A 25,941-nucleotide genomic window follows, 5' to 3' on the forward strand; every position below is an offset into this window, starting at 1 on the left:
TTGGCAAGAAACCTACAACTTAGAATAATAGAATTTGTCGAGTTGGAAGAGACCGTGAGGGTCATCTACTCCAACTTCCTGCAATGCAGAAAGCTTTTGAGCAATCCTGAGGTTAAGAGCCAAATGCTTTACAAACTGAGCTATCTCAGCCTGCCCTGTGCTGCAAGATCCTTAAAAGCTTACCTTTTCATGCAAATTGAATCTTTTGCACCCAAACACACACGGTGACAGAATCATGCTCTCCTTGAGCTAAAAAACATGCAAAACAAACACTTCTTTCAGGGGGGAAAGATGAAGTGCACTGTTTGGTATTGCTGATGTCGTTAAAGCTGTACTTTTTGGATGATTTCTCCCAGCAACTGCATATAATCAAAATTATGCCAAAATGCCTGTACCTGTGACCCAGAATGAAAATAAAATACAAACTAAATGTTTGACTCCACATGAAAATTCAGTTTAAATATTTAGTCCACTGTAAGAGTCTTAGGAGACTGCCAACAAAGAAATGATAATTCTACCATCTAAAACACTTACATGAATTCATAAACATTTCAGCTATAAAGAGTAATGTAAACAGTGTAGTCAGCCTAGGATTTTTGTAGCTACTTATTGACAACCCCTTTGCATGTTTGCTGAGAGGTAAGTCCTATTGTGGCCAGTGGGGCTTACTTCCTGGTATATACGTTTTGGATTGCAGCTATTTTTGGATTGCGCTCATTTTGCTGCAAAGGCCACCAAGCTCAGCTTTGGTTACTTCATGCTGCAGATGTTTCTGCTTCTGACTTACAGAAAATTAAGCATTTGCATTATTACACCTCACCTGTGCAACTTTTTTTCTCTAACACACACACACAAAAGGAACTTTACATAGGTAAAAATGTGATATGTGAAAAATTATGTTTGGTAGATGCAATTAAATCTGTGATAATTCGGTCATAATTCTACAAAGGAATATAAGCTATACAACAGTTGTAGGGGACTCTGGTGCTGCATAAAACACCACACCCAGTGTAGAAAAAGAAGTTTAGAAATACATCTTGCCTTACACTTTTTTACACATCTTGCCCATAACCAATTATTTATTTGGAGTGTTTTGAACCCCTATTCAGCCAAAGCAGCTTATGCACACACAATTAAAACAGGGCACGCTTACCAACTAAAACACACAACACAAAAGGGGATGGGAAGGTGACCAAAGCGGCTGAGGAACAGGAGTATCCAGGGGTCCGGCAATGCTCACCCCTGTCAGGGGGGCTGGGGCTTCTTCATTTGAGTGCAGTACCCTACTCAATCTCTTTGATCTCTACTTGCAAAAGATTGTGATTTACAGTTGCAGCATCAGGAAGATGCCATAAGAAACTACAGTACAACCACATAACTTTCTTCCCACAGTGAGTCCATGGGAGAGTAATGTGTGACTGCAACTCTAACCAAGTTGAGTCTCTCTTCCCCCCCACCCACCCACCCACACACAAAAGAAAAGGTAACATCCAAACTGGTAGGGTTAGCCGTTTTTTTGTGATGTATGAGTGCTCTAGGTATTCCTTTTCTCAGATAAGGAATTTCTTGGCAGTCAGTTGAGGTTCCCCCAAAAGACTCACTATAAGTTAGATCCAAAGAGTTGGTGATAAGTTAAAACACACAATTACTTATTAAATTTTCAGATAAAGCTTTCAAAGACTAGACACTGGCACTGTTGTAACTGCTCTGTGGAGTTCTGCTATGAAATACAATACCCTCCCTTGAACTGTGGGACATCCTGAAACCTTAATAGTTGGTTTTTAAAAAATCACTGTAACTTTCATCCACAAACTTTTAGCACTTGGCTGCTCTTGAAAGGATCTGAGCACAATTATAAAGCCTCCATTATAAATGCAGAGGACTTGGGTATTTTTCTGGCATGCAGAAATCTCCAGGGTGTCATAATGCCAGAATAGTAACACTGCCAAGGGTATGATCAACAGAATCGTCCCTTTCAGTATATCAGAGGAATGTGCCAGAGGGAATTCATCTGAAAAGGCTTCAGGGCTTTGAAATACACTTTTTGCCTCCAGTCTGAAATATTGTGGATTTTTTTTTCTTTCTTTCCAGGGCACATTTTGAACATTTCATTTGAACCTCACAATTCAGGAATGCTGGGGAAAATGAAGGAGGACCCTTTGTGAGGCAGTATTTGTACTTAGGATTCTTGATTAGTCATAGGAATAGGGTATGAGAGATTTGCATTTTATTGATAATCCTCAATAAAATCACAACCATCAGGATCCTAACTTGAAGACAACAGTTTTGATTTTACAGCTCCAGGGCAATGACTTTAGGAATAGCATCACTTGATGCTGCTCTGTCTGCTTCATACACCTGCTGTGGGGCAAAACTGGCTCTGTTCATGACTGCAGGGAAGGGAAGTGGAGGGCAGGTCATCAGAAGTGGCAGAGAAAACTCACTCTCTGGGTGGTGTCTCTTCAGGCACTCAGACTTGGTTAGGGGGTGGCAACCTTCCCTCCTAGTGCTTTCTTATTACATTATTTTACAATATGATGGTGATTATGGGATAATTATTTAATAACAAATTGCTGTTATTATCCACTTGATTACAAATGCACATTTTTAGTATGCTGGCGTGGCAAGGTAATATATGTCATTTAGCAGCTCTGATTGATTATGTCATGTCACATTGTTTTTTTGTGTGTTGACCATACAAGCAAATTAAAAGTGGAAGGGAGGGAAGAGGCTGTCATGTTGAGATAAATGATTATGCAAATAAGCCTTCACACAAGTTTTTTATTCCCAATCTCTTTGTTTGTTTGTATGTATGTATGTATGTGTGTATTTATTTATTTATTTATTTATTCATTTATTTATAAGGTCCATTTGTATACCGCTCCTAATGTAGAAAATCCTGGAGTGGTTCACAAATCAAACTGTCCAATACATTACAAAACCAAAGAAGGAGATGTGAAAAAGTCATGTTCGACTGTGAAACATCATCAACTTAAAGCAATATGATAGACTTTTACAGTTAGAAACAGGCTCATAATTTACCAAACTAAGTAGCAGATGGCATTGTGGGGCAGAAGTGATTAACTAATGTTTCAACAGTTGAATCACTGCTGCTTACTGGGGAGGATAAGGGGGATCAAAATGGTGCAAACATAGCAGCAACCCAGTGGTCCTGCCGCTACAATGAGCCACCCTCCCAGCTGCCGTGCTCCCCTCCACTGGCCATAAACTGCAGTGACTAAATTGGCAAGAGGGCAGATAAGTGCCTCTATCCCATGCTGCTATCTGCCTACCAACACAAACATATTTAGGCAGATGAAATAACCCAACAAAAGAGAAGACATCGATTCATTTGATGAATCAATTTCTTCAAGGCTACATAGGATCATAACAACTGGGAGGCCGGGGGGGGGGGAGGCATTTTTTCAATAAAGAATTAGCTTTGACCCTGTCAAAATCAGAGACCCTGGCCCAGTTTTCACATGCAACAGGGTGGTAAAGCTTCTCCTGGACTGCACTTCCACTCCAAGGGTGACAGGTGGATGCAAGTTTGATTTGAATGTTCTCCCCTCCCCCAAAGGCTTATTCCATGAAGAAAGCACAGGTATCAGATATCATTCAGCGTAGACTTTTCCCATGCTATTTTTATCTGAGCATTGAGCTTTTTAATGGGCAGCATTGAAACCCATAAATTTTGCATCACATCCGAAGAGTGTTGCCGGATCAGACTAGACTGAGGATGTATTCTGTAGCTCCTACACTCAATGTGCATCTAGTTGTTCAATTTTCCCACATTCTTGCTGTGCTACTACCTTCACATCCCCAGTTCTGCCCCAAATTTGCAAATCTGTTCTTCTTCAGTGTTCAGTAACTGAATTTGTATTTTCTTTCTGCTTTGGTATTCCCTGTTCTACAAGGCTACGATGAACATTAAGTAGATCAGGGTTTTTTTGTGAAGCATTATCATTTTACTCTGGCAAGTTAACATTCTTTCTATTCTATTTGCAAAGGTTTTATCACATTGCAGAATGCAATGGCTTGCATGAATCATTCAAGAAAAATAGGACTCTTCTTAATTGTGTTTGGGCAACTGTGTTCAAAAGAACAAACTTGAAAATCCCACAGTGAAATGATGTTTGGCCTCACTGTCTCTTATGCTGCCATTTCTTCCCCTTTATAATTTCTATTGCTGTGGTAGCTCTGTCTTCAGGTTAGTTTGGAAGAAGTGAGATATATTCGTTGTTTCTAAAATAAAAGGATGTGTGAATATAGTCATTGTGTCTGCTAAAAGCAAAACTGTGTCTCTAAGCTTTCCATACAAGGAAAATGCCAGGGCGAGGAGAGATTTCCTTTGTGATGGACAAATTTAGCTTGTAATCAGAGCAACTGGTTTTACCAGGGCTCTCCAATCACAGCGCGTTGAGGGAGGGATGTTGTTGAAATAAGTAGCTTTGCTCTCCCACTGTTTATTGCTGTTTTGCCTGTAAGGAGCAGTACCTGGGAATATTTGTGGTGGTGTATGACATAGAAGCCTGCCTTTTGTTTGACAGAAGAGCTATTTATCTTCTCACATAAACACATAATAAGCAGGGGCAGAGAGTAAAAAGCATTTGATGTGAAATCAGACATATTTCATAGTTGTCAAATTAAATCTGAGACATATTTCTCCTGTGGTTTCAGGGTGTTCTGAAAATTATAACAGAACAACGTGAAAGGCAGGAGTATAGATTAGGAAAACTAACAAATTGGGTGGGAATGTAATTTAAAAAGTAAGGGGATGGACCTCAGAAGAGAGAATTTCAGTAGTTAAGGGAGTAAAAGATCAAATGCCTGAGACGGTGATCATCATTACCACTGACAGGTTGCCCTTGTACAAAAGTCTTGTAGTTAGCAATCAGAAATTGTTTTACGAAGAGCAAGAAATCAATCTGTGAATGGTTGCTACCTATAAGATAAAGCTCTCACAGGAAAAAAATAGAGCTTACGTAAAGGCATAAAAATGACTACAAGTTTAATAAGGTACAACTGCAATATATTTTAAATCTTGTGTGACACAATTAAAAATTGAAAGCCTCTTATGAAATGGGATATGTGATTAATGGCTGTGTAAAGCTTTTAGATCAGCCTTAGATGTGCTGGTTGTGGAAATTGTTTGTCATGGAAAAGATTCATATTTGAATCACAGTGAAAAGGAACAAGAAATTAAACTGGTCAACAAAACAGAACTGACAGTGGTCAGTACTAGCTTCAGAATTACTTAGTAAGACCTTGAAAAGTTGGGAATCGATGCTTTTAACACTGAAATGTATCCCTGGAAGTTACAAAGGAATTGTCACATGACACACTGCCATTGGCTCAAGAAAAATAGAAATTGTTAGTTTCTACAAGAGCAACTTCATAACAGAGTCTGTTCTGAAATTTGACGTTTTAAGTATGAAAAGTGGCATCACCATTTTTCACTCACTTTGACTTGTTGAGAAAATCTTACCTAGTTTCTGTGGATTGCTGCTACCCATATTGGGTTCTAAAGAAAAGCCATGTCATTCTCAAATAGAAATACGAGGATCCTCTCATTCTGTTAACTGTTTGTTATAAGGCAGGATAATATCTGTAATCTCAAGGGTTGGAAACTGGCGTGAGAGCTGCAGAAAGGAATGCAGTGTGTCTCTCAGTGTACTGTGAATGTTCCAATGCTGGTAAGAACCTGAGACAATGGGACCAAGTAGGAGCAATTCATCTGACAGTTTTCTGTAGGACTAATTGTAGAATTTAAGGCTAAACTAGAAATATAGGAAGTGGCCATGAGAAAAAATGGGAATGTAAAAGCTGTACTGGGTTTTATGCAGCAAACCCCAATCATCTGCAGATGAGCTACCAGTCTAACCTTGTAAGTTGAATTTGGAATCGTACAGATGATGAACATAGACCCTGTGAGACTTGCAGATGAGATGTGCACTTCAATAAGCACACTGAACACTCCAATGATGCTCACACGATCACTATGTGAGCTTTAAAGTACTTTAAAGTGTGTATCCGCTGCAGGTCCAGAAACCAACTGCAAATGTAGGGAAGAAGATTATTAGAGTAAGGGAACATGGTACTTAAGTGTCCATTAGCCTACAGAGAGGGAGAATACAGCCATCTCTCAAGTCTGCCCACCTTTTTGAAATTCCTTATTTTATTTTTAAATCTAATTACATATATAAGAGCCCCATTATTGTGTTAACAATGTTGTTAATGTTCTGTTTAGGACCAGGGAGTTCATTATTTGATAAAGCTCTGCAAGCAGACATTACACAGCTGCTGCTTTTTCCCCAACACAGAAATTTACAATGATTTGAATCCCACAACCGCTGAAAGTTGCCCACCTTCAGGGCTCTTAAAGGGACAGAAGCCATGTCCTGAAGTGAATTTGGTCTCCATCATCTAAGCCAAGGCCAGTTAGAAATATTGTTTGACACTATTATGTATAACTATATATTGAACAGATCTATGCAGTTGCAAACAGAAGAAATGTGATTGGCACTATCATCTATATTCATACTGGTCTCAGGTGTTCAAGTGCTTGTAGTTACACCACCAAAACACACATTCAAGAGTACCAGCAGACTCAGGGAAAACCTGGATTACAGAAATACTAGAAAAATATTTGGGGGCTAGGTGAACACTCCCTCCCCAAACATCCCAGTGATGGCTAAGTGCCTACAGAATGCTGACTGGTTGTTGTGAAGGAAGAACAGAATGGAGCATCTTGAAAAGATATAAAAAGTGAACTATCGCATTGTCTGTATATGCTCTTTGGTAGCTTACATTGAGAAGTTTACTTGCTGTCCAGGAACAGAAGTGAGAGCTGCACCTAGAAACCAATGGAAAAACCCACAATTTTAATGTAGATTGGATTGGGCATTCCACCCAGCACAGCCCAAGGAAGACAGCTTACTATTGATAGGAAAAGCTGACTGCCACTGGAATCCTGAAACACTCCACCCCAAAGCATTGTGGCACGCCAGCTTTAGAATTCCCTCCTCACCAAGATGTGGCTGGTGCCAACTCTTTAAAGTCATTTAATGCTAGCTCAAGAAAGGGTTATTCGTTCAGGCTTTTGGTGGAGTTCAGTGCTATTACTGATGGCTATTTTAGCTGGCTGATTGTAATTGTATAATCCATCTGGAAATGTTTTAATTTCACCCTCTTCTGGAAATACATTTGCAATGCAAAGCAGCTAAGGAATCTTTTAAATAAATAAATATTGTTGGAAGGTAACGACTTGCTCCTTCTATTTCACAAGTACAGGCAGACAAAATAGTACTGCTCATGTCCAAGAGGAAGTTTGTTGTTGGGGAGGAAGGGAAAGGAGAATGTTAGCCGCTTTGAGACTCCTTCTGGTAGTGATAAAGCTTCTTCTTCTTCTTCTTCTTCTTCTTCTTCTTCTTCTTCTTCTTCTTCTTCTTCTTCTTCTTCTTCTTCTTCTGGAGTTGGTGAAAGTAAAAGAAAAGGGTGTGTGCAAGTGAGGAAGCTAAGAACAGTGAAATAATTACTGAGCATGTTCAGTGACCATAGAATGCTGACTGACTATTACGGGGGGGGGGTGGAGGGGGTGGAAGGGGGAAATATCAGGGAGAAGGGTAGTTTTCAGCTTGCTCCATTTGATTTTCTGCTCCAAGCATGTCAGGGTAGCAGCAGAGAATAATTGTTTCCCAATACAGCTTATCCTTGTAATACAGAGAATGTGATGCAGTGAAGAGCATAAGTGGAGGAGGTCTGCTCTCTTCACAGGACGATAAGGCCCGTGCTAAAAAATCTCAAGAGCCCCTGAGATAACATTCACATAAGAGTGAACTAAATCTAGCCTGATTATGGGAAGCGAGTTCGGAATGTGAAGCAATTTATCCCCACCAAACATGTTCCCTTTGAAACAGCAAATTAGATGTGCAGCAGGATTTGGTCACACTTCAAAGAATAATATGCAGAACTGGAGATCCATCTGTTTTCTCTTCCACTGAGGCTCCTGTATGTTAAACAGGCTTTCAGTAACTTCAAAGCCTGTTTGAAGTCTTCAGTGTGCATAACTCAGGCACAAAAACCAAGGATTCCTTAGCAATATTACCATCTGATATTTTCTGTTAGTTTTAATATGTGAAGAAAAACAATTTGTTCTTGTTTCTTATCATTTTATTTTCTGCTTTTTCTGCTTTAGCTACGAAAGTGAGGGGCGATTAACCAATGTCACATTTCCAACGGGAGTGGTCACCAACCTGCATGGGGAGATGGAAAAGGCCATTACAGTCGACATTGAATCTTCTAGCAGAGAGGAAGATGTCAGCATTACTTCAAACCTATCATCAATTGATTCTTTCTATACAATGGTACAAGGTACAGTAACAGGATTTAACAAAAGCCCCTTTTTCTCAGAGGAAGAAAATGAAACAAAGCCATTCATGGTCGGGATATTATAGTTAAGGATTAGCATTGGAGATCTGCAAGGTGAAATATTACATCTCATTCTTAAGCATACAGATTGAAAGTTGGGTTGGCTATATTTGGGGTGTGTGATTAACCTTCGTTATATAACTGCCCAAATATTATTATTTGTATCTGAAGCTAACAGCAAATGAAGCAATATTCTGTTACCTTTTTTATGTTGGGTTGCAAATTGTTTTTAAATGGTGGTTAATTTGAAGCTACTGCTCATTGGCTGTTGTTGAAACTGAAGTTATGCTATTGAATTATGGTTGTTTATATAATTTATAAACAAATTATATGAAGCTCCTATGCATGCAGAAATTCCTCTACAGAAGTGAATGGGAGAAACACATGTGGGGGAACACAACTGTGCTATTTGCAATATCCATGGTGATATGAATCAAGCAGATACATCTGTCAAATAGTGAAGTTAAGAGGTTGTATACTGTCAGGGGGCCTGATATGGCTACTCTAGAGTAACGACTCCAGCATGGTCTTTTTAGGCTTTTATTAAGTGCTGATTATTTACAGTGTTCAGAGTGGTAAATATGCATCCTTAAGGTGAGGTGTCAGAACCTCCGAATGGCGATTGGCGCGTTTTCTTCCAGCACAGAAGCTTTGGGAGACCCAACCTCTTCCCCCTACGTTTGCGTCGCAATTCGGGAGTTGGGGGGATTGGCCTTCCCCCCGGGCCCCCCACTTCCTGTCCCACCTGGTGCATGGGCTCCGCAACCTTGCCTGAGCCTCGGACCCCACTTCCTGACTCTCCGCTAGAGGCAGAGCTCTCCCTACTCTCTCCAGCGCTTGGGGATGGGCTGGAACTTAAGATGGGAGGGACTTCCCTGTATCCCTTGTCCCTCACATCCACCCCCCTCCCAGGCTCCTCTCCCCCCCCCTCCCTAAGGGCTCTCCGCTTGCTGGGGACGAGTGAAACCCCAAGAAGTCCGTGGTGTCAGAGCCTGTGGGTGTGAAAATTTCCCCCCAATCTGGCGATCTTTCCCTCTCCCCCTGAGAAGACTGGAATCCCAAAAAGTCTGTGGCGTCAGAGCTGGTGGGAGTAAAAATGTTCTGCCAGTCTTCTCCTGCCTCTGACGTAGTCGACCTTGGTGAAACCCACACCTCTTCTTCCGTATCCTCAAATTCCGCTTCCCATCTCCATGGAGAGCTGCTGCCTGTTCTCCCTTCCTCCCGCCCCTCCCCCTCCTCCTCCCTTTCCATGTGCCAGGGCTTGGGTCTGTGGGGGAAAAGGGCGTGGAACTCTTCCACTAAAAATTCCTCAGGTACTTCCGTGGCCGGTATCCACTCATTGTGGGACGGCGGAGTATCCTCCCATGCCATAAGGTACTCCAGCCCTCTCACCCCTCTCCGTGAGTCTAAAATCTCCGTTGCCTCATTGAGTCGTCGGGCGTCTCCCGTCTCCCCCCCTCCCTCTGGAGGCTGATCACTGTCCCGCAACCTGGTGCTTTCTCTGTACGGCGACAGCAGGGATCTATGAAACACTGGGTGCACTCTCATGTCCTCAGGCAGTGCTAGCCTGAAGGCTACCGGGTTGACCTGTTGCGTGACCGTGAAGGGGCCCAGCCTCCTGGGTGCTAACTTCTTGCATCGCCCCCTGGTGGGAAGACCTTCCGAGGACAACCAAACCTTGTCCCCCACCCTGATGACCTCCCCCGGTCGCCTGTGGCGATCTGCCCCCTTCTTGTACGCTTCCTTGGCCCTCTCCAAGTGTTCTCTGAGCTGCTGGTGCACCGTCTCCAGGTCCTCTGCCCAATCCTCTGCCTGTGGGCCCTCTTCCTCCTCCTCCCCCTCCCTCTCCGGGAAAGATCTGAGGTCGCGCCCGTAGTTGGCCTTAAAGGGCGACACCCCTGTGGAGACGTGCACCGCATTGTTGTAGGCAAACTCTGCCAGTGGCAGGCGATCCACCCAGTCCGTTTGCCTCTGGCTGACGTAACATCTCAGGTACTGCTGCAGAATGGCGTTGACTCGCTCCGCCTGTCCATTGGTCTGCGGGTGCCGAGCCGTAGACAAGCTGACCTCCACCTGAAGGAGGTTCATTAGCCGCCGCCAGAACCTGGAAACAAATTGGCGGCCCCGATCTGAAATAACTCTTAAAGGCAATCCATGCAGTCTGAATACGTGGTCAACAAACAGTTTGGCCGTCTCTTCTGCCGAGACCGCCCTGGCACACGGTATAAAATGGCACATTTTGGACATGAGGTCCACCACCACCAACACTGCGGTCTTGCCCCTGGACGACGGCAGGTCTGTGATGAAGTCCATGGACACTACTTCCCACGGCCTGTGCGGTGTGGCTAATGGCTCCAGCAACCCTGCTGGTGGCGCTCTGACCACCTTTGCTCGCTGGCAGGTGTCACAGCCCCTTACATAATCTCGACCATCCTCCCGCACTCCTGGCCACCAGAAGTGTCTCATGACTAGGTGAGTGGTTTTGTCCCTTCCGAAATGACCCGCCGTCGGGTTGTCGTGCATCTGCTTGAGGACCTTACCTCTTAGCTGTTTGGTGGGCAGGTACAGGGGTGGCGAACTCATCTGCTGCCGTCAGTTCTGTGAGCTCTGCCTCGCTTACCACTGCTGCTCCGCAGGCCCATGCGGACTGGGGGAAAATGTGCCGGGGTGCTGGTGGCAACTCCTCCTCCATGTATTCCGGCTTGCGGGAGAGGGCATCCGCCCTGACGTTCTGCTCCCCCGGTATGTAGTGGATGGAGAAGTTGAAGTGCGAGAAGAACTCTGCCCATCGTATCTGCCGCTGGTTGAGCACCCTGGCCGTTCTCCAGAACTCCAGGTTCTTGTGGTCCGTGCACACCTGAATGGGATGCTTGGCGCCCACAAGGAAGTGTCTCCAATGCTGGAACGCAGCGTGGATCGCGAGAAGCTCCTTATCAAACACCGTGTAATTGCGTTCTGGCTGGGTCAGCTTTCTGGAGAAGAAGGCACAGGGTCTCCACTCTCTGTTGGCATCCAGTTGCAACAGGATCGCTCCCAAAGCCCTGTCTGAAGCGTCGGTTTCCACGCGTAGGGGCGCATCCTGCACCACGTGGAACAGGTTCTGGTCGGAAGCGAAACCCTCTTGAGGCTTTCGAACGCTGCTTGCGCCTCTGGAGTCCACCTGAACTTCTGCTTGCCTCTTAGGCAGTCCGTGATGGGAGCCGTAACGCGAGAGAAGTTCTTGATGAACTTCCTGTAAAAGTTGGCGAAGCCTAGTAGGCGTTGGGCATCTTTGCGCGTCCTGGGGCTGTGCCAGTCCAGGATGGCCTGCACCTTGTCCTTATCCATTGCTAGCCCCTCGTCTGACAGCTTGTAACCTAGGAAGTCCACCTCCCTGGTGTGAAACTTGCATTTCTCCAGCTTCACATACAGGTGGTTCTCTTTCAGACGCTGCAACACCTCCCTGACATCCTGCACATGCTGCTCTGGGTCATTGGAGTAAATAAGGATGTCATCCAGGAAGACCAGGCATTTCTTGAAGAGGAGGGACCCCAGGACGTGGTGCATGAAGGCCTGGAAGCATGCTGAGCCCCCTTGCAAACCGAAGGGCATGACCAGATATTCAAAAGAGCCCAGTGGCGTGAACATCGTGGTTTTCCACTCATCGCCTTCCCGGATCCTGATCAAGTTGTACGCCCCCCTCAGGTCTAGCTTGGTGAAAATCTTGCCCCTGCGTGCCGCTGTCAGCAGATCATCCACTCTGGGCATTGTGAAAGCCACCGGTTCCGTCATGGAATTGAGCCGTCTAAAATCCACCACCAGACGGCGCTGTTGCGTGTCCTTCTTGTCCACCCAGAAGACCGGGCTGCCCCCTGCTGCCTTGCTTTCTCTGATGAACCCCCGCTTGAGGTTCTTGTCAATGAACTCCCTCAGATCCTCCAGTTCCTGATCTGACATGGAGTACAGCTTGGCTGGGGGTAGCGTGGCCCCTGGCACCAGGTTGATTTGACAGTCAAAGGACCTGTGTGGGGGTAGGTGGTCGGACTCCGCTTCGCTGAAGACCTCCTGTAGGTCCCAGTACGGTTTGGGTATTGCCTCACCCCCCTTGACGTGCATGGTGGCCACTGTGGCGATGGGAGGCCCCTCCCCAGGTTGGCGTTGCATGCAATGCTCCAGACAAAAGTCCGATCCAAACGTGATGCATCTCTGGTGCCAACTGATGGAGGGGTCATGGCGCGCCAGCCAGCTCATGCCTAAGACGATGGGGGGGTCGGAGATGGTGGTGACGTTGAATGCCAGTGTCTCTGAGTGTCGTCCCACCGTCATTCTCATGGGGGGGGGGGTCTGGTGGGTGATGCCCCCCCCCCAGCAACTCCCTGCCGTCAATGGTGGAGACGTGCAGGGGGAAATCCAGCTGCAGAAGTTGGATCTGGTGCTCTTCTGCAAAGTTTCTCGAGAAGAAGTTGGCTGATGCACCACTGTCAATTAACGCGAGTACCGTCAGGGGATAGCCATTTGGGAGCGTTAGCGTCACTTCTAGAACCACCCCTGCTCTGGGGGGGGGTGGGCTGTCGCTGCTCCTCGCTGTGCGGGTGGGTGGGTTGGGGCCGGTTTGTGCTAACTGTGCCTGGCTGCTGCCCCTTGTCTCCTGCAGCCAGGCTGTCTCGTTTCCCTGCTGTGGTGCTGCTTCAGTGGGGGAAGGTACAACCGTTCCCGCCTTTCCTTGCCACTCCCTGCGATGAGGGCAGTCTCTGACGCGATGCCGGGGGGAGTTGCAATTCCCGCCTCTTCCCTCCTTGCGTCTTGGCGCCGCCGGGGTTTGAAAAGCCCGCGCGCGCGCGCTCCACCGATCTCCATCGGTTCCGGCTCTGGGCTTGGTCTGGGCGGGTCTGGGGGCGGGCCCTGGGGTGGGGTTTGGTGATGTGGTCTGTCCTGGGAGCGTGGGAACCAAGGCTTTGCTGCGCGCGTCGCTTGTTTGTCATTCCATCTGGATTCCTGTCTCACCCCCACCGCTAGCGCCGCTTTGCTTAACTCATCCATAGTTCGCGGTTTAGGACCTCTCGCCAGCTCATCCTTAACGTCTGCGTGCAAACCCAGGTAGAAGGCTGATTTCACTGGCTCACTTTGCAGATCCCACCCCAGTTTGTGCACCAGCATGGAGAATCTCACCCAGTAGTCCCTAACTGTCGATTTTCCTTGTGTTAAGTTATGAAGCTCCTCTTTAGTGGCCTCCATTTCACTGTCACTAGCGTACATTATTTTTAAAGCTTCTAGAAATAGTTTTGCGTTCTTCATGCAAGGATTTTTTTGCGCGATGAGCGGTCTTACCCATTCTCGGGCGGCCCCCGTCAAATGCTCTATGATAAAGGAGACTCTGTGCGCGTCATCTGGGAATTCTGCTGCATGCAATTCCAGCGCATAATTTATTTCTGTCTCAAATCCTAGGTACTCCCTAGGGTCGCCGCTAAACTTGGTGACTAGGCTCTGTCCCCTTCTCACTTGGACTAGCTGCGGCTGGGGCGCCCCCCCACCTCTAGCGGCTTTTTCCTCTTCCAACTTCTTCTGCAGGTCTAATACCATCACCCTTAGCTGTTTCTCAGTCTCCTCTTTTGTCCTCACCTGGTCCACCAGCTTGTTCAGCTCCTCCTGCGCCCCGCGCGCTTCCTCCTGAGCGGCATGCAATTGCTGCTGTGCCTGCGCTGTAAGGTTCCGTAGCTCCTGCTTCGCTGCTTCAGCCTCCAGCCTCCAATGCTCAGCCTCTTGCGCGCTCATCGCGGCACTCCAAAGTAGCCAAAAAAAAGATTCGGAGGTTGCTGTCAGGGGGCCTGATATGGCTACTCTAGAGTAACGACTCCAGCATGGTCTTTTTAGGCTTTTATTAAGTGCTGATTATTTACAGTGTTCAGAGCGGTAAATATGCATCCTTAAGGTGAGGTGTCAGAACCTCCGAATGGCGATTGGCGAGTTTTCTTCCAGCACAGAAGCTTTGGGAGACCCAACCTCTTCCCCCTACGTTTGCATCGCAATTCGGGAGTTGGGGGGATTGGCCTTCCCCCCGGGCCCCCCACTTCCTGTCCCACCTGGTGCATGGGCTCCGCAACCTTGCCTGAGCCTCGGACCCCACTTCCTGACTCTCCGCTAGAGGCAGAGCTCTCCCTACTCTCTCCAGCACTTGGGGATGGGCTGGAACTTAAGATGGGAGGGACTTCCCTGTATCCCTTGTCCTTCACATATACAAACTAAAGAATTAGAATAAATTTTGACAGGGTGAAAAAATCTACAAGAAGCTGTGGTTTGTTCTCCATTATGGCTCTCTTAAAATGAGAAGCCACAGCTCCGGAAGTATGTTATACTTTTGTTCTATTGCAGATCAGTTAAGAAACAGCTACCAGATTGGATATGATGGATCTCTCAGAATTATCTATGCCAGTGGCCTGGATACACACTACCAGACAGAACCACACGTTTTAGCTGGCACAGCCAATCCAACTGTAGCAAAAAGAAATATGACTCTCCCTGGAGAAAATGGACAGAATTTGGTGGAGTGGAGGTTCCGGAAAGAACAAGCCCAAGGCAAAGTCAATGTGTTTGGCCGAAAGCTCAGAGTGAGTAATACCTTTAATGCATTTTTAATTTAAGATGGTACTGTGGAGGATATGCTACAAACTTGCAGTGCTTGAACTGTGCATGCTCTCCTTATTTTCTGCAAACAGTTCAGATAAAAGGAAAGGGCCATTGGTGATTATAATTAGGGGACAAATTTTTGAGGTGAGAACATTTTGAGGTGGAATATCCTCTGTCAGGGACTGGTAGGACGCTGACAAGTGGGCACCAAGGGATGAGGGGCTGGAATCTGACTCAGGAGAGGGGAGCAGTGGTCTGTGGGGCCAGGAGGCAAAAATCAGAGGGAGGGAAAGCTTCAGAGCTGGAGGAAGATGCGGAAGAGGCAGGCCAGGCAAGTGAAGGGCCAGGTGCTTCCCCACCTTTTCCTGCACCACTGTCTCCCAGAACCAAGAGAGAATTAAGGCGGGAAGAGTGGAAGCAGCTTCCACACAGGCGTTTTTTCTTTCTATGTGCACACAGCCTGTTAGGGGTGGTCCCCAGTGTTGGGAGATAACACCGAGGCCTTGTGCCTTTCCCCAATGCAGTGTCACCCGGGATTCTTCACTCTGGTCTCTCGTCACATTGTTGCGACCCATATCCTCCTGGGACATGAGCACACAACTAGCAGAGTCCAAAATAGAAGCATTAGCCTTGAGGTGTAACATCTAATCCTTATTTATTGCAACGAAATCAAACATAACAGTACAGAGTAAACATGGCTCCTCTTTCTCTCTCTTCCTCGGAGAGAACGCTGAAACAAAACATCACTGTGGGAGAACAGTGGGAGGAAGGGAGCAAACAGCATATCTCCCTTTCCACTTATATAGCTCTAACAATCAGCAGTTGAAATGCATCACATACAAGCACGTGATCCCAACAATCCTATATTTGCAGCATAGGGAGGGGTGAAATCCTAACACCCAGTTGCTGAAACTGCTCCATAGAGTCCAGACCTGGGAATACCTGTCTAGATCTAGATGCTAGATGGGTGTACATACCGGTAGGTATCCAGAGCTGTCGAAGTGACTGTGTTTTCTTTGACAATAAAGAGTTAACTTTTAATGTATGCATTTCTTTGAGTGCAGTAAAAACAGGAGTCTTGTGGCATCTTAAAGACTAATGCATTTATTATGGCATAAGCTTTTGTAGACTTAAGTCTAGCATCTGACATGAAAGTCAATGAAAGCTTATGCCAGAATGCATTTGTTAGTCTTGAAGATGCCACAAGACCTTTTGATTGTTTGTGTTAATATATGTATTTCAAAAACTTGTCCATGGGACTTTGTGTCTTCAGTTAGCTTTGCTGACGATTAATCACTATTATACCGGAAAACAAACGTATTCTCTTCTCCACATAGCAGTATCTTTAATTGTTTCAACACTGCAGTATTGCACAGATATTTTACATTTGACTTATCTTTCTTTAAAAAATAGAGTGCTGTGGTGCCTAGTTTTAGAAAGATAAAGGCTAGAAAGTAGCCTATAGCACTTACGGTAACTTCTGAAACAGTGTTGCATTTAGTACTGCTTCGTCAAGTACAACAACCATATATGTCTACAGAAACCTACATTTCTAAGCTACCCAAGAACTATGAAAATGTGTAAAAACCCTTTTTTAAGGAAGCAGGATGGTTTTAAAAACAACAGACCACTGCTGTAAACAAGACTAATTGCAGGGCTGTTTCATTATTCTCTGCTCTTCTTTGAAGTACTTTAACCAAAGGATTATGGAAGAGAAGGGCCAGTAAGGAGAGTTAAGCGTAGGATTGAAATTACTTGTTGGCACTCAATGAGCAAGAGGATGGAAACCTACCATCCTTGTCAAAAGTGTCTTCCCTGTTTTAAAGCACCTTGAATAGCTGGAAAACTTTGAGCCCTTTGATAGTTTTGCTCAATATAACCAATTCAGAAATGGGATAATACTTTATTTATGGATTATTTCTGCCAAAGGCTTCTGCCTATCTAACAATGTAAATCTCCTGGCTTAAAGATAGTAAAGTCTTCTGATAAATCCCCAAATTGATGAAACAGAAACATCACTAATCCATTTCTCAAAAGAGAATTATATTCCTGTTTTCTCAGTGCTCTATAAAGGGCTTCATTTTCACAGGGTTTTTTTTGGGGGGGGGGAGACCAAGCACAGCTCAAACAGGAGGTAAAATATCTAAGCGGGGGGGGGGGAATTAAAAATTTGGTGCTGTGGGTTAAACCACAGAGCCTAGGGTTTGCCGATCAGAAGGTCGGCGGTTCGAATCCCCGCGACGGGGTGAGCTCCCGTTGCTCGGTCCCAGCTTTTGCCAACCTACCAGTTCGAAAGCATGTCAAAGTGCAAGTAGATAAATAGGTACTGCTACAGCGGGAAGGTAAACAGTGTTTCCATGTGCTGCTCTGGTTCGCCAGAAGCGGCTTTGTCATGCTGGCCACATGACCTGGAAGCTGTATAAAGCGAGATGAGTGCCACAACCCCAGAGTCGGTCACTGAACCTAATGGCCATCTTCTAGCCTTTCATTAAAGAAAGTTATATGAATGCCTCTTCTCTGCATGGTTCCCAGTTGACCTTCATATAACTTTCTTTACTGAATCATAAGAGCCTTGCTGGATCAGACCAAAGGGCTTCTCCAGCCCAGCATCTTGACTCCCTCAGGGCCAACCAGATACTATGGAAAGCCCATAAGCAGGACATGAGCACAAGACCCTCTCCTGCTGCTATTCTTCCACAATGGGCATTCAGAAGTATATGCCTCCTAAACCTGGCATATAGCCATCATGACTAGTAGCTTCTGGCAGATTTCTCCTCCATGACCGTAGGTCTAATTGCCAGTGATGATGATTATGTGAATAAGAAGGTTTTTTTAATTTAAAAAATACCAGGTGTGGGTTAGGGGGTATTATCAAGATTGCAGTGCATAAGGAGGGGCAGTTTAAGCCTTCCATTCCCAGCCACAATATCTCTGAAATCCCATGGCGAGGGATGATACTTCAGTGATTGTGTGCCCTGGTAGGGCATTTCCAGGTAAGGCTGAGAAAGGTGCCAGTCTACATAGATAATACTGAGCTAGATCGACCAATTGTCTGATTCGGTGTAAGGTAGCTTCTTGTTTTCCTGCTACCATATTACCATATATGCCGGCATATTAGGCGACGGCGTATAAGACGGCCCCCTAATTTTTAAGCAAAAATATTGACATTCAGTAAAAATATAGACTCAATGAGCGGCGCCAGAAATCGCATCTGCACAGCCGCAGAAGCGATTTCTGGCGCTGCGGACATTTTGGACATGGGCAGTGCGGCGTCAGAAATTGCTTCTGCGGCTGCGCAGACGCGGTTTCTGGTGCCGCTCGGCTAGTCCCTGCACTGCGCTTATTCTTATTTCTGCAACCAAGGGAGAGGAGGAGGCAGCGGCGGCTTCCCCGTCCCTGCAGGCAGAGGAGAAACGGAGGACAGGCGAGGAAAAGGTGACAGGGAGCGGGTGCACGGGAGCCGGGAGCCGTTTTGCTAAGCCGCTACCCCTCTGTCGGGCGTAAACTAGCGCGCACGGCCCTTTTTACGCGCCTGGCAACTTCTGTCTCTCACACGCAGATTCTTATATCCGGCGTATAAGACGGCCCCTGACTTTCGAGATGATTTTTCAGGGTTAAAAAGTCATCTTATACACCAGCATATACGGTATTTTAAGGATTTGCAAAAACTGAGACACACTTCACAAACATGCAAGTTAAATCTGTTGCCCTCGGCTGTCTTACAAGGGAGATTCAGAAATGCTCCATACTGCATTCTGAATGGACCTGCCCTCATGGTCTAAAGGTTGAAGACCTTGTACATATTATTACAGATTGTCCTTTCTATAATACGTTGAATAGACAAAAACTGGGACAAATTTTAGGAAGAGATGCATCCGTCTTTAATTTATCTACTGTGTTGACAACATAAATATACAACCTGCCACCCAGGGCTCCTTTGGGAGGAAGTGTGGATATAAATTGAATAAATAATAATAGTAACTGTGAAGACTGCACATTTTGATGCAAATGTGCAGTTCTTGAGGGAGAGTTCTTCAGAGAGATTCAGAAGCTAAATTATGTTTTATACTTTTATTTATGTTTTAAATAATTTTGAATAAAGTCATGTCATGTCATTTTGATGTAACATTTCTAGAAAGGAGTGACGGTATTTTTAAAGGGGCATTTGTTATCCGTCAGTGAAATTCAGCATTTAAAGTAAATGTTATACGTAGATTGCTTTATTTGAGTCTGAGTTAATATTTATTTATTGATTGTTACTTTTGTAATATTTTGTGATGGTCTGATGACTAGATATACAAAGAAGTAAATGTTATCTGTTCTAGAGTATCTGCTGGCAATTAGCATGGGGGCGGGGAGGATTCCATTGACATCAATGAGAGCTTTTTGCCCAGTACAGATTGTCAGGCAGGGGGAAGTGAATTTCATGAAAATTGCAGCTGGAGAACAAGGGCTTCGGTCGCACCTCCCCCAGCCCTGCAATCTTACCAACACACACACACACACACACTTAATTGGTAATAACAATAACCTAATCCCCTTAGTAGCTATTGCCACACCTTCTAGTGGTAGCCTTGTAGCACTTTTTTAAAATGGAGTCTATTCTTTAAGAATGCCACTAACTAGCATTGTTCTAATGGCAGGTTCATATATGGTTTGAGTCTTTCTGATTGCAAGCAATGCAGTTCCGTCAGCCCACCAGAAATAATTCTTTCAGAACTTACATTTGGAGGGCAATTGTGTAATATGTACAATCCTGTGTACATAAATCATGATTTATGTAATAATTATTAACACTAAAGACGCTTTAATATAAAATAATTTGGGGGCCATGTAAAATAATATTGTGTAGCCCTAACAATTAAATTGAAATATAATTATTTATAGTTCATCAGTATATGAGTTGGCCTTTGTTTTATTTTTCTGTATTAATTCTACACTGATAATTTTGCTGTATCTCTCCTAATATCCCCTATAAATCTAACTATTATAAAATATATCAATTTATGTATTGTTTATTATATTAACATTTAACTAAATTCCATGGGAATTAACTGAAAAGGTTTGAATAAATGCCAATACATCTTTATTTAATGAAACCTTTTAAAATGGCAGTTAATCTAATGCCTGGTACTTATACCAAGAAGTTTCCAAATTAATTTACTGACAAAGGAAATCAGTCATTGCAAATGGTGTTTAAATAATGATGTTCAAATAGCTGCTGCTATGAGGAAGTAAAACAGCTTGTGGTGAAACAACATGATTTATTTTGTCATCTTGTTTGTTTCATAAAAGGTTAATGGTAGGAACCTCCTTTCTGTTGACTTTGATCGGACCTCAAAGACAGAGAAGATCTACGATGACCACCGTAAATTTCTGTTGAGGATTGCCTATGACACATCAGGACACCCAACTCTCTGGCTCCCAAGCAGCAAGCTTATGGCTGTCAATGTTACCTATTCATCTACAGGTCAAATTGGCAGTATCCAACGAGGAACTACTAGTGAAAAAGTAGATTATGATGGACAGGGAAGAATTGTATCTAGAGTATTTGCTGATGGCAAAACGTGGAGTTACACATATCTTGAAAAGGTAAAGTGCTATCCTATCGTAGGAATGTGTGTGTGTTGCAGTTAAATTAGTGAGTTATTGCTACAGAAAATGGTCACAAGCCATACACTGCTGTACAAGGTTTTTATTTTTAGACTGTGGAGCTACAAATATCCATACCTGAAGAATAAGCATATGGATCTATACAGTTCCTAAAATAAGGTGCACTTCTTACATTTGTTGGTTTGCTGCCAATTAGTACAACCCAGTGAAAGTTAATGATGCCATCGAAATAGATCAGAATTAAAGATCACTTGAGTAATTGCATCCCAGTGACCTGAATAAGTTTAATTACAGTTGTTTTTCTCAGAATCATGCCAAATTTTATCTACTTATTATTTAGGTATTTCCTATTCCATTATTTATTTTGAAAAGCAGCTTCCAGCACAGATAAAACTGTCGCTTGTATGCATTTGGTGTTTTCAACTCTGGACGGTTTGAAGGAACAGCATGGCAGGTGCTGCACGGGGCTTCCAAGGGGAAGGAGAATCACTAGAGACCATCCTACTTCCTGTTCTGCTGACAGAAAGCTATGCTGAATGAAAGAACTTTCTATCAGCAAAAGAACAGCTATTGGTTACAACCCAATTTAAAATTCGCAACAGTAAGGAAAAAAGACACAGCAGCAGAGTAACAAGATAAAATCCAATTTGCAAATGGAAATCAAAAAGGTGTGGAGAGCATAAAGGTTTTCACCTGGTACCAAAAGGACAGTAGACTTTGTGCCAAGCAAGGCTCCAAAGCCAGGTCACCATTGCAGAAAAGACTTTTACCTCTAGTCACTACCTGTCTTAGCTGCACCAGATGTCACTGGCAGCCTGATTGCATCCACACTGTAAGTTTTACAGATGATCTACCGTAGCAAAATAAGCTGTACCACATTTTCTTTAAATCCGAACTCTCACACATGTGCTGTGTCTGCGTCTGCTGTATAAGGGCATTTCCCCAGCATTGGCGCAGCAGTGCCAGTAACTTCTGCTGCCTGGCAGAAAGTGCAATTTCCTGTGCCAAAAGAAGGGATAAGATACTCCTTTTATATGTGCACTGGAAACTCAATCCCATGCTTTGCTAGCATAGCACAGTACTGAGCAGAGCATAATGTAAGTGCTTCTAAATATGTTACGTCTTAAAACTGAGGGCTTCATATGTTCAGTCTTATGGAATCAATCAAGAAGTAATGAAATCATCCAATTGTGTTGCCTTCTATTATCTTTTAAGGTGACATCACTTTCAGGGGGCCAGAGCAGGCTTTGCCTTAGATAAGAAAAGCCAGGGACATATTATGACTGTTTCATACATCGTCATGTGAATAATGTTAACTAGCAACACCACTGAAGCTTTTTTTTAAAAAAGGCATTTGGTGGCTGATTAACTCTACAAAGTTTGATGTAAATAATGAATAAATTGCTTTGCCCATCTGAGAAATAGATGTGGAAGAGGAGGTTCAGGGATCTTTAGGCTAGTAAACTTCTCACTAAATTATCTCTAATTACAGGAGTGAAATTGTCTCTTCCATATGTTGTTCCCTTCCTGAGTTATTGGCTTTAAGACAGTTTCACTTTTGCCAGTATTAAACATGACTTATCCAAATCCATTGACAATCTGCTGTTTGGCTGTGAGTGCTTGATAAAAGAATGGCTCAGTCACAACAAGTAGCACATTAAGAGTCTGGAGCTACTAATTACCAAACCCCTTACAATTAAGTATCCAAATGAATTAGGCAGAGAATAATTACCAATATGTAAGGTCAAGGATAACTCAATTTAGATGATGATTTACTTAAACAAAGTGCTGTTATCATACAGTGGTTTTGGCATTGGATTGAGCTGCTTTTTCCTTTCCTTTTCAGTCTATGGTCCTCTTGCTGCATAGTCAACGGCAGTACATCTTTGAATATGACTTACTCGATCGGCTTTCTGCAATAACCATGCCTAGTGTTGCTCGCCATACTATGCAGACTATCCGTTCCATTGGCTATTATCGAAACATCTACAATCCCCCTGAAAGCAATGCTTCTGTCATCATGGACTACAATGAGGAAGGACAGCTGCTACAAACTGCTTTCTTGGGTACAAGTCGAAGAGTCCTTTTCAAATACAGAAGGCAGACCAGGCTCTCTGAAATCCTTTATGATAGCACAAGAGTCAGTTTTACTTATGATGAGACAGCAGGAGTTCTGAAAACAGTAAACCTCCAGAGCGATGGGTTTATCTGCACCATTAGGTACAGGCAAATTGGCCCATTGATTGACAGGCAGATTTTCCGCTTTAGTGAAGATGGAATGGTAAATGCCCGATTTGACTACAGCTATGACAATAGCTTCAGAGTGACTAGCATGCAAGGTGTAATCAATGAAACTCCATTGCCTATTGATCTTTACCAGTTTGATGACATCTCTGGAAAAGTTGAGCAGTTTGGAAAATTTGGGGTTATATATTATGACATTAACCAGATAATTTCCACAGCTGTAATGACTTATACAAAACACTTTGATGCCCACAGCCGCATAAAAGAAATTCAGTATGAAATATTCAGATCCCTTATGTACTGGATTACAATTCAGTATGATAACATGGGACGGGTAACTAAAAGAGAAATTAAAATAGGACCATTTGCTAACACAACCAAGTATGCCTATGAATATGATGTCGATGGGCAACTACAGACAGTTTACCTGAACGAAAAAATAATGTGGCGATACAACTATGACCTGAACGGCAATCTCCATCTGCTCAATCCAAGTAATAGTGCTCGTTTAACACCACTTCGGTATGACTTGAGAGACAGAATCACTCGGCTAGGTGATGTACAGTACCGTTTAGATGAAGATGGATTCCTGCGGCAGAGGGGTACAGAGATATTTGAATACAGCTCAAAGGGCCTGCTGACCAGAGTTTATAGCAAAGGCAGTGGGTGGACAGTGATATACCGTTATGATGGGCTTGGGAGACGGGTTTCCAGTAAAACCAGTCTGGGACAACACCTCCAGTTTTTTTATGCTGACCTCACATATCCTACAAGGATAACTCATGTATACAACCATTCAAGTTCTGAAATCACCTCTCTCTACTATGACTTGCAAGGACACCTCTTTGCCATGGAGATCAGCAGTGGAGATGAGTTCTACATCGCTTCAGACAACACGGGCACACCACTCGCTGTTTTTAGCAGCAATGGTCTGATGCTGAAGCAGATCCAGTACACAGCTTACGGCGAGATCTATTTTGACTCCAATCTCGACTTCCAGTTGGTGATTGGATTCCATGGAGGCCTTTATGACCCTTTGACCAAACTGATTCACTTTGGGCAAAGAGATTATGACATACTGGCAGGCCGTTGGACTACACCCGACATTGAAATCTGGAAAAAAATAGGGAAGGATCCAGCTCCTTTTAATCTCTACATGTTCCGAAATAACAACCCAGCCAGCAGAACACATGATGTGAAAGATTATATCACAGGTAAATAAAGGTATTTTTTTAAAGTGATTTACACATGACAGGAATTTCTGTTTTCTCATAATCTACCTGGTTAGCAAATTGCATTGTATGCAACACCTTGGAATTAATTACCAGTGACAGTCAATTTGCATAGGAGTTATGTTCCAGGGATAGCACATGAAGTCAAAATCGTGTAGAGTCAAATCTATTGGCATTCAGTAGTAGGTGGGATTGCCAAAGTGTTATTTCACTGGATACTCACGCCCTTTCCTCCCCCTTATTTTTTTTTAATTGCCAAGTACATAAAGCTGAACGTGAACAAGTTAAATGTGTGTGAATTGAAAGTTACTTGTACGCTATCTAGCTGACAGCAATGTGTGCTGAATATGATGAGGGATATAGGCAACTAAGGCAAAATAATTTTTGCCATGCATATTCTAGTTCATTCCATCTAAGTGAGAACAAAAGCAAATAGAGTTGTGTAAAATATATTCCAAAATCTGCTATACGTCTGTCAAGGCCATTGCTTCAGTAATAACAATGGACTTTACCTCCTGGGATCATTAACTGGCATTCGGCTAGGAATGGTCAACAGTCCTCGTAGTGGGCCCTGTTCTTTGTCCTTGAAGAATATTACAGCCCTCTTAAGAGAATCAGAACAAAGGAATTGCAGGAAGGAAAACACAATTTTGATGTTTCTATATCTGACTAGACAGTTCCCACAGCAACCATTTATAAACTAGTAATGTATTGAATATTATAGGTGATATTCTGCCAGATGGCAACTTTATCTAGAGTGCCTGGTAGGGATTGTTACTTGCATGATAACATCTTTGTGAAGGGAATCTTGCCAAGCCATCGTCTACCGGTATGAAAAATAACATGCTATCACTCCCACTTGCTTTTTATGGCAGTGTATTCATTTGCATATTAAATGAAAAATAGTGTTCCTTATTTCCCACTGTTTTGTCATCTCTCCTGGTAATTTAGGAGTTCAGACCAAATGGATTAATGCAGGATCTAGGCCTGCTTGCCATGTGCTTTTTACTGCCAAAGCTGTAACTTTCACTTTTTATGCTGAGACAAAGCTAAAACAACTTGTTCCCATTATATGTTGATAACTACTGTATAAAATGGTGTCCACAAATATCTTTTCTCCCTTCCCCACTTTGATGAGAAGATCCAGGACCATTGGTCATTCAGCTCAAATATTTATCCTAGCACTCCCAGCACCCTAAGAACAGTGTTTCAAAAGTACTTGTGGGTATTGTTTGCATAATGTACTGTAACTTCCTAGTAGTACATCTACAACTAAGATGTGGTGCAAGAGGAATGGGTGGCAGAATGCCTCTTTCCTCATTATTGTATTATCCTCCTGCTCTGCAGCAATGGTGTAGACAGATTCCAATTACACTGCAAGAGTACTAGTTTTGCACTTGCCATAAAAACAGATCCTTCAACTCCTGACTTTATGTGCTGAATAAAAGGACTAGATTCATTGTAGTATTCCCTGCCTTCTTTGTTGTTGTTGTTTAGTCGTGTCCGACTCTTCGTGACCCCATGGACCATAGCACGCCAGGCACTCCTGTCTTTCACTGCCTCCCGCAGTTTGGTCAAACTCATGTTCGTAGCTTCGAGAACACTGTCCAACCATCTTGTCCTCTGTCGTCCCCTTCTCCTAGTGCCCTCAATCTTTCCTGACATCAGGGTCTTTTCCAAGGATTCTTCTCTTCTCATGAGGTGGCCAAAGTATTGGAGCCTCAGCTTCACGATCTGTCCTTCCAGGGAGCACTCAGGGCTGATTTCCTTAAGAATGGATAGGTTTGATCTTCTTGCAGTCCATGGGACTCTCAAGAGT

The 25,941-nt window shown here is 43.9% G+C and overlaps 1 protein-coding gene and 1 long non-coding RNA gene across 5 annotated transcripts in view; one reads left to right on the forward strand and one right to left on the reverse strand.

The window, feature by feature from the left end:
* The window catches only part of LOC118083382 (teneurin-3), a 271,449-nt gene that overhangs the window by 235,352 nt on the left and 10,156 nt on the right, over positions 1-25,941 (forward strand). For all 4 annotated transcript variants that reach the window (XM_060278721.1, XM_060278719.1, XM_060278718.1 and 1 more), the window contains 4 exons: positions 8,198-8,373; positions 14,779-15,014; positions 20,329-20,625; positions 22,493-24,104. In XM_060278721.1, coding sequence (XP_060134704.1) covers positions 8,198-8,373; positions 14,779-15,014; positions 20,329-20,625; positions 22,493-24,104 — 2,321 coding nt within the window. The remainder of the gene's footprint in view (positions 1-8,197; positions 8,374-14,778; positions 15,015-20,328; positions 20,626-22,492; positions 24,105-25,941) is intronic.
* Positions 8,193-25,941, reverse strand: part of LOC132592644 (uncharacterized) — a 49,651-nt gene continuing 31,902 nt past the window's right edge. Inside the window, exon 2 of the long non-coding RNA XR_009558159.1 lies at positions 8,193-8,255. This is a non-coding gene — a long non-coding RNA (uncharacterized LOC132592644). The remainder of the gene's footprint in view (positions 8,256-25,941) is intronic.

Source organism: Zootoca vivipara, chromosome 9 (genome assembly GCF_963506605.1).
Source record: "Zootoca vivipara chromosome 9, rZooViv1.1, whole genome shotgun sequence".
NCBI lineage: Eukaryota > Metazoa > Chordata > Lepidosauria > Squamata > Lacertidae > Zootoca > Zootoca vivipara.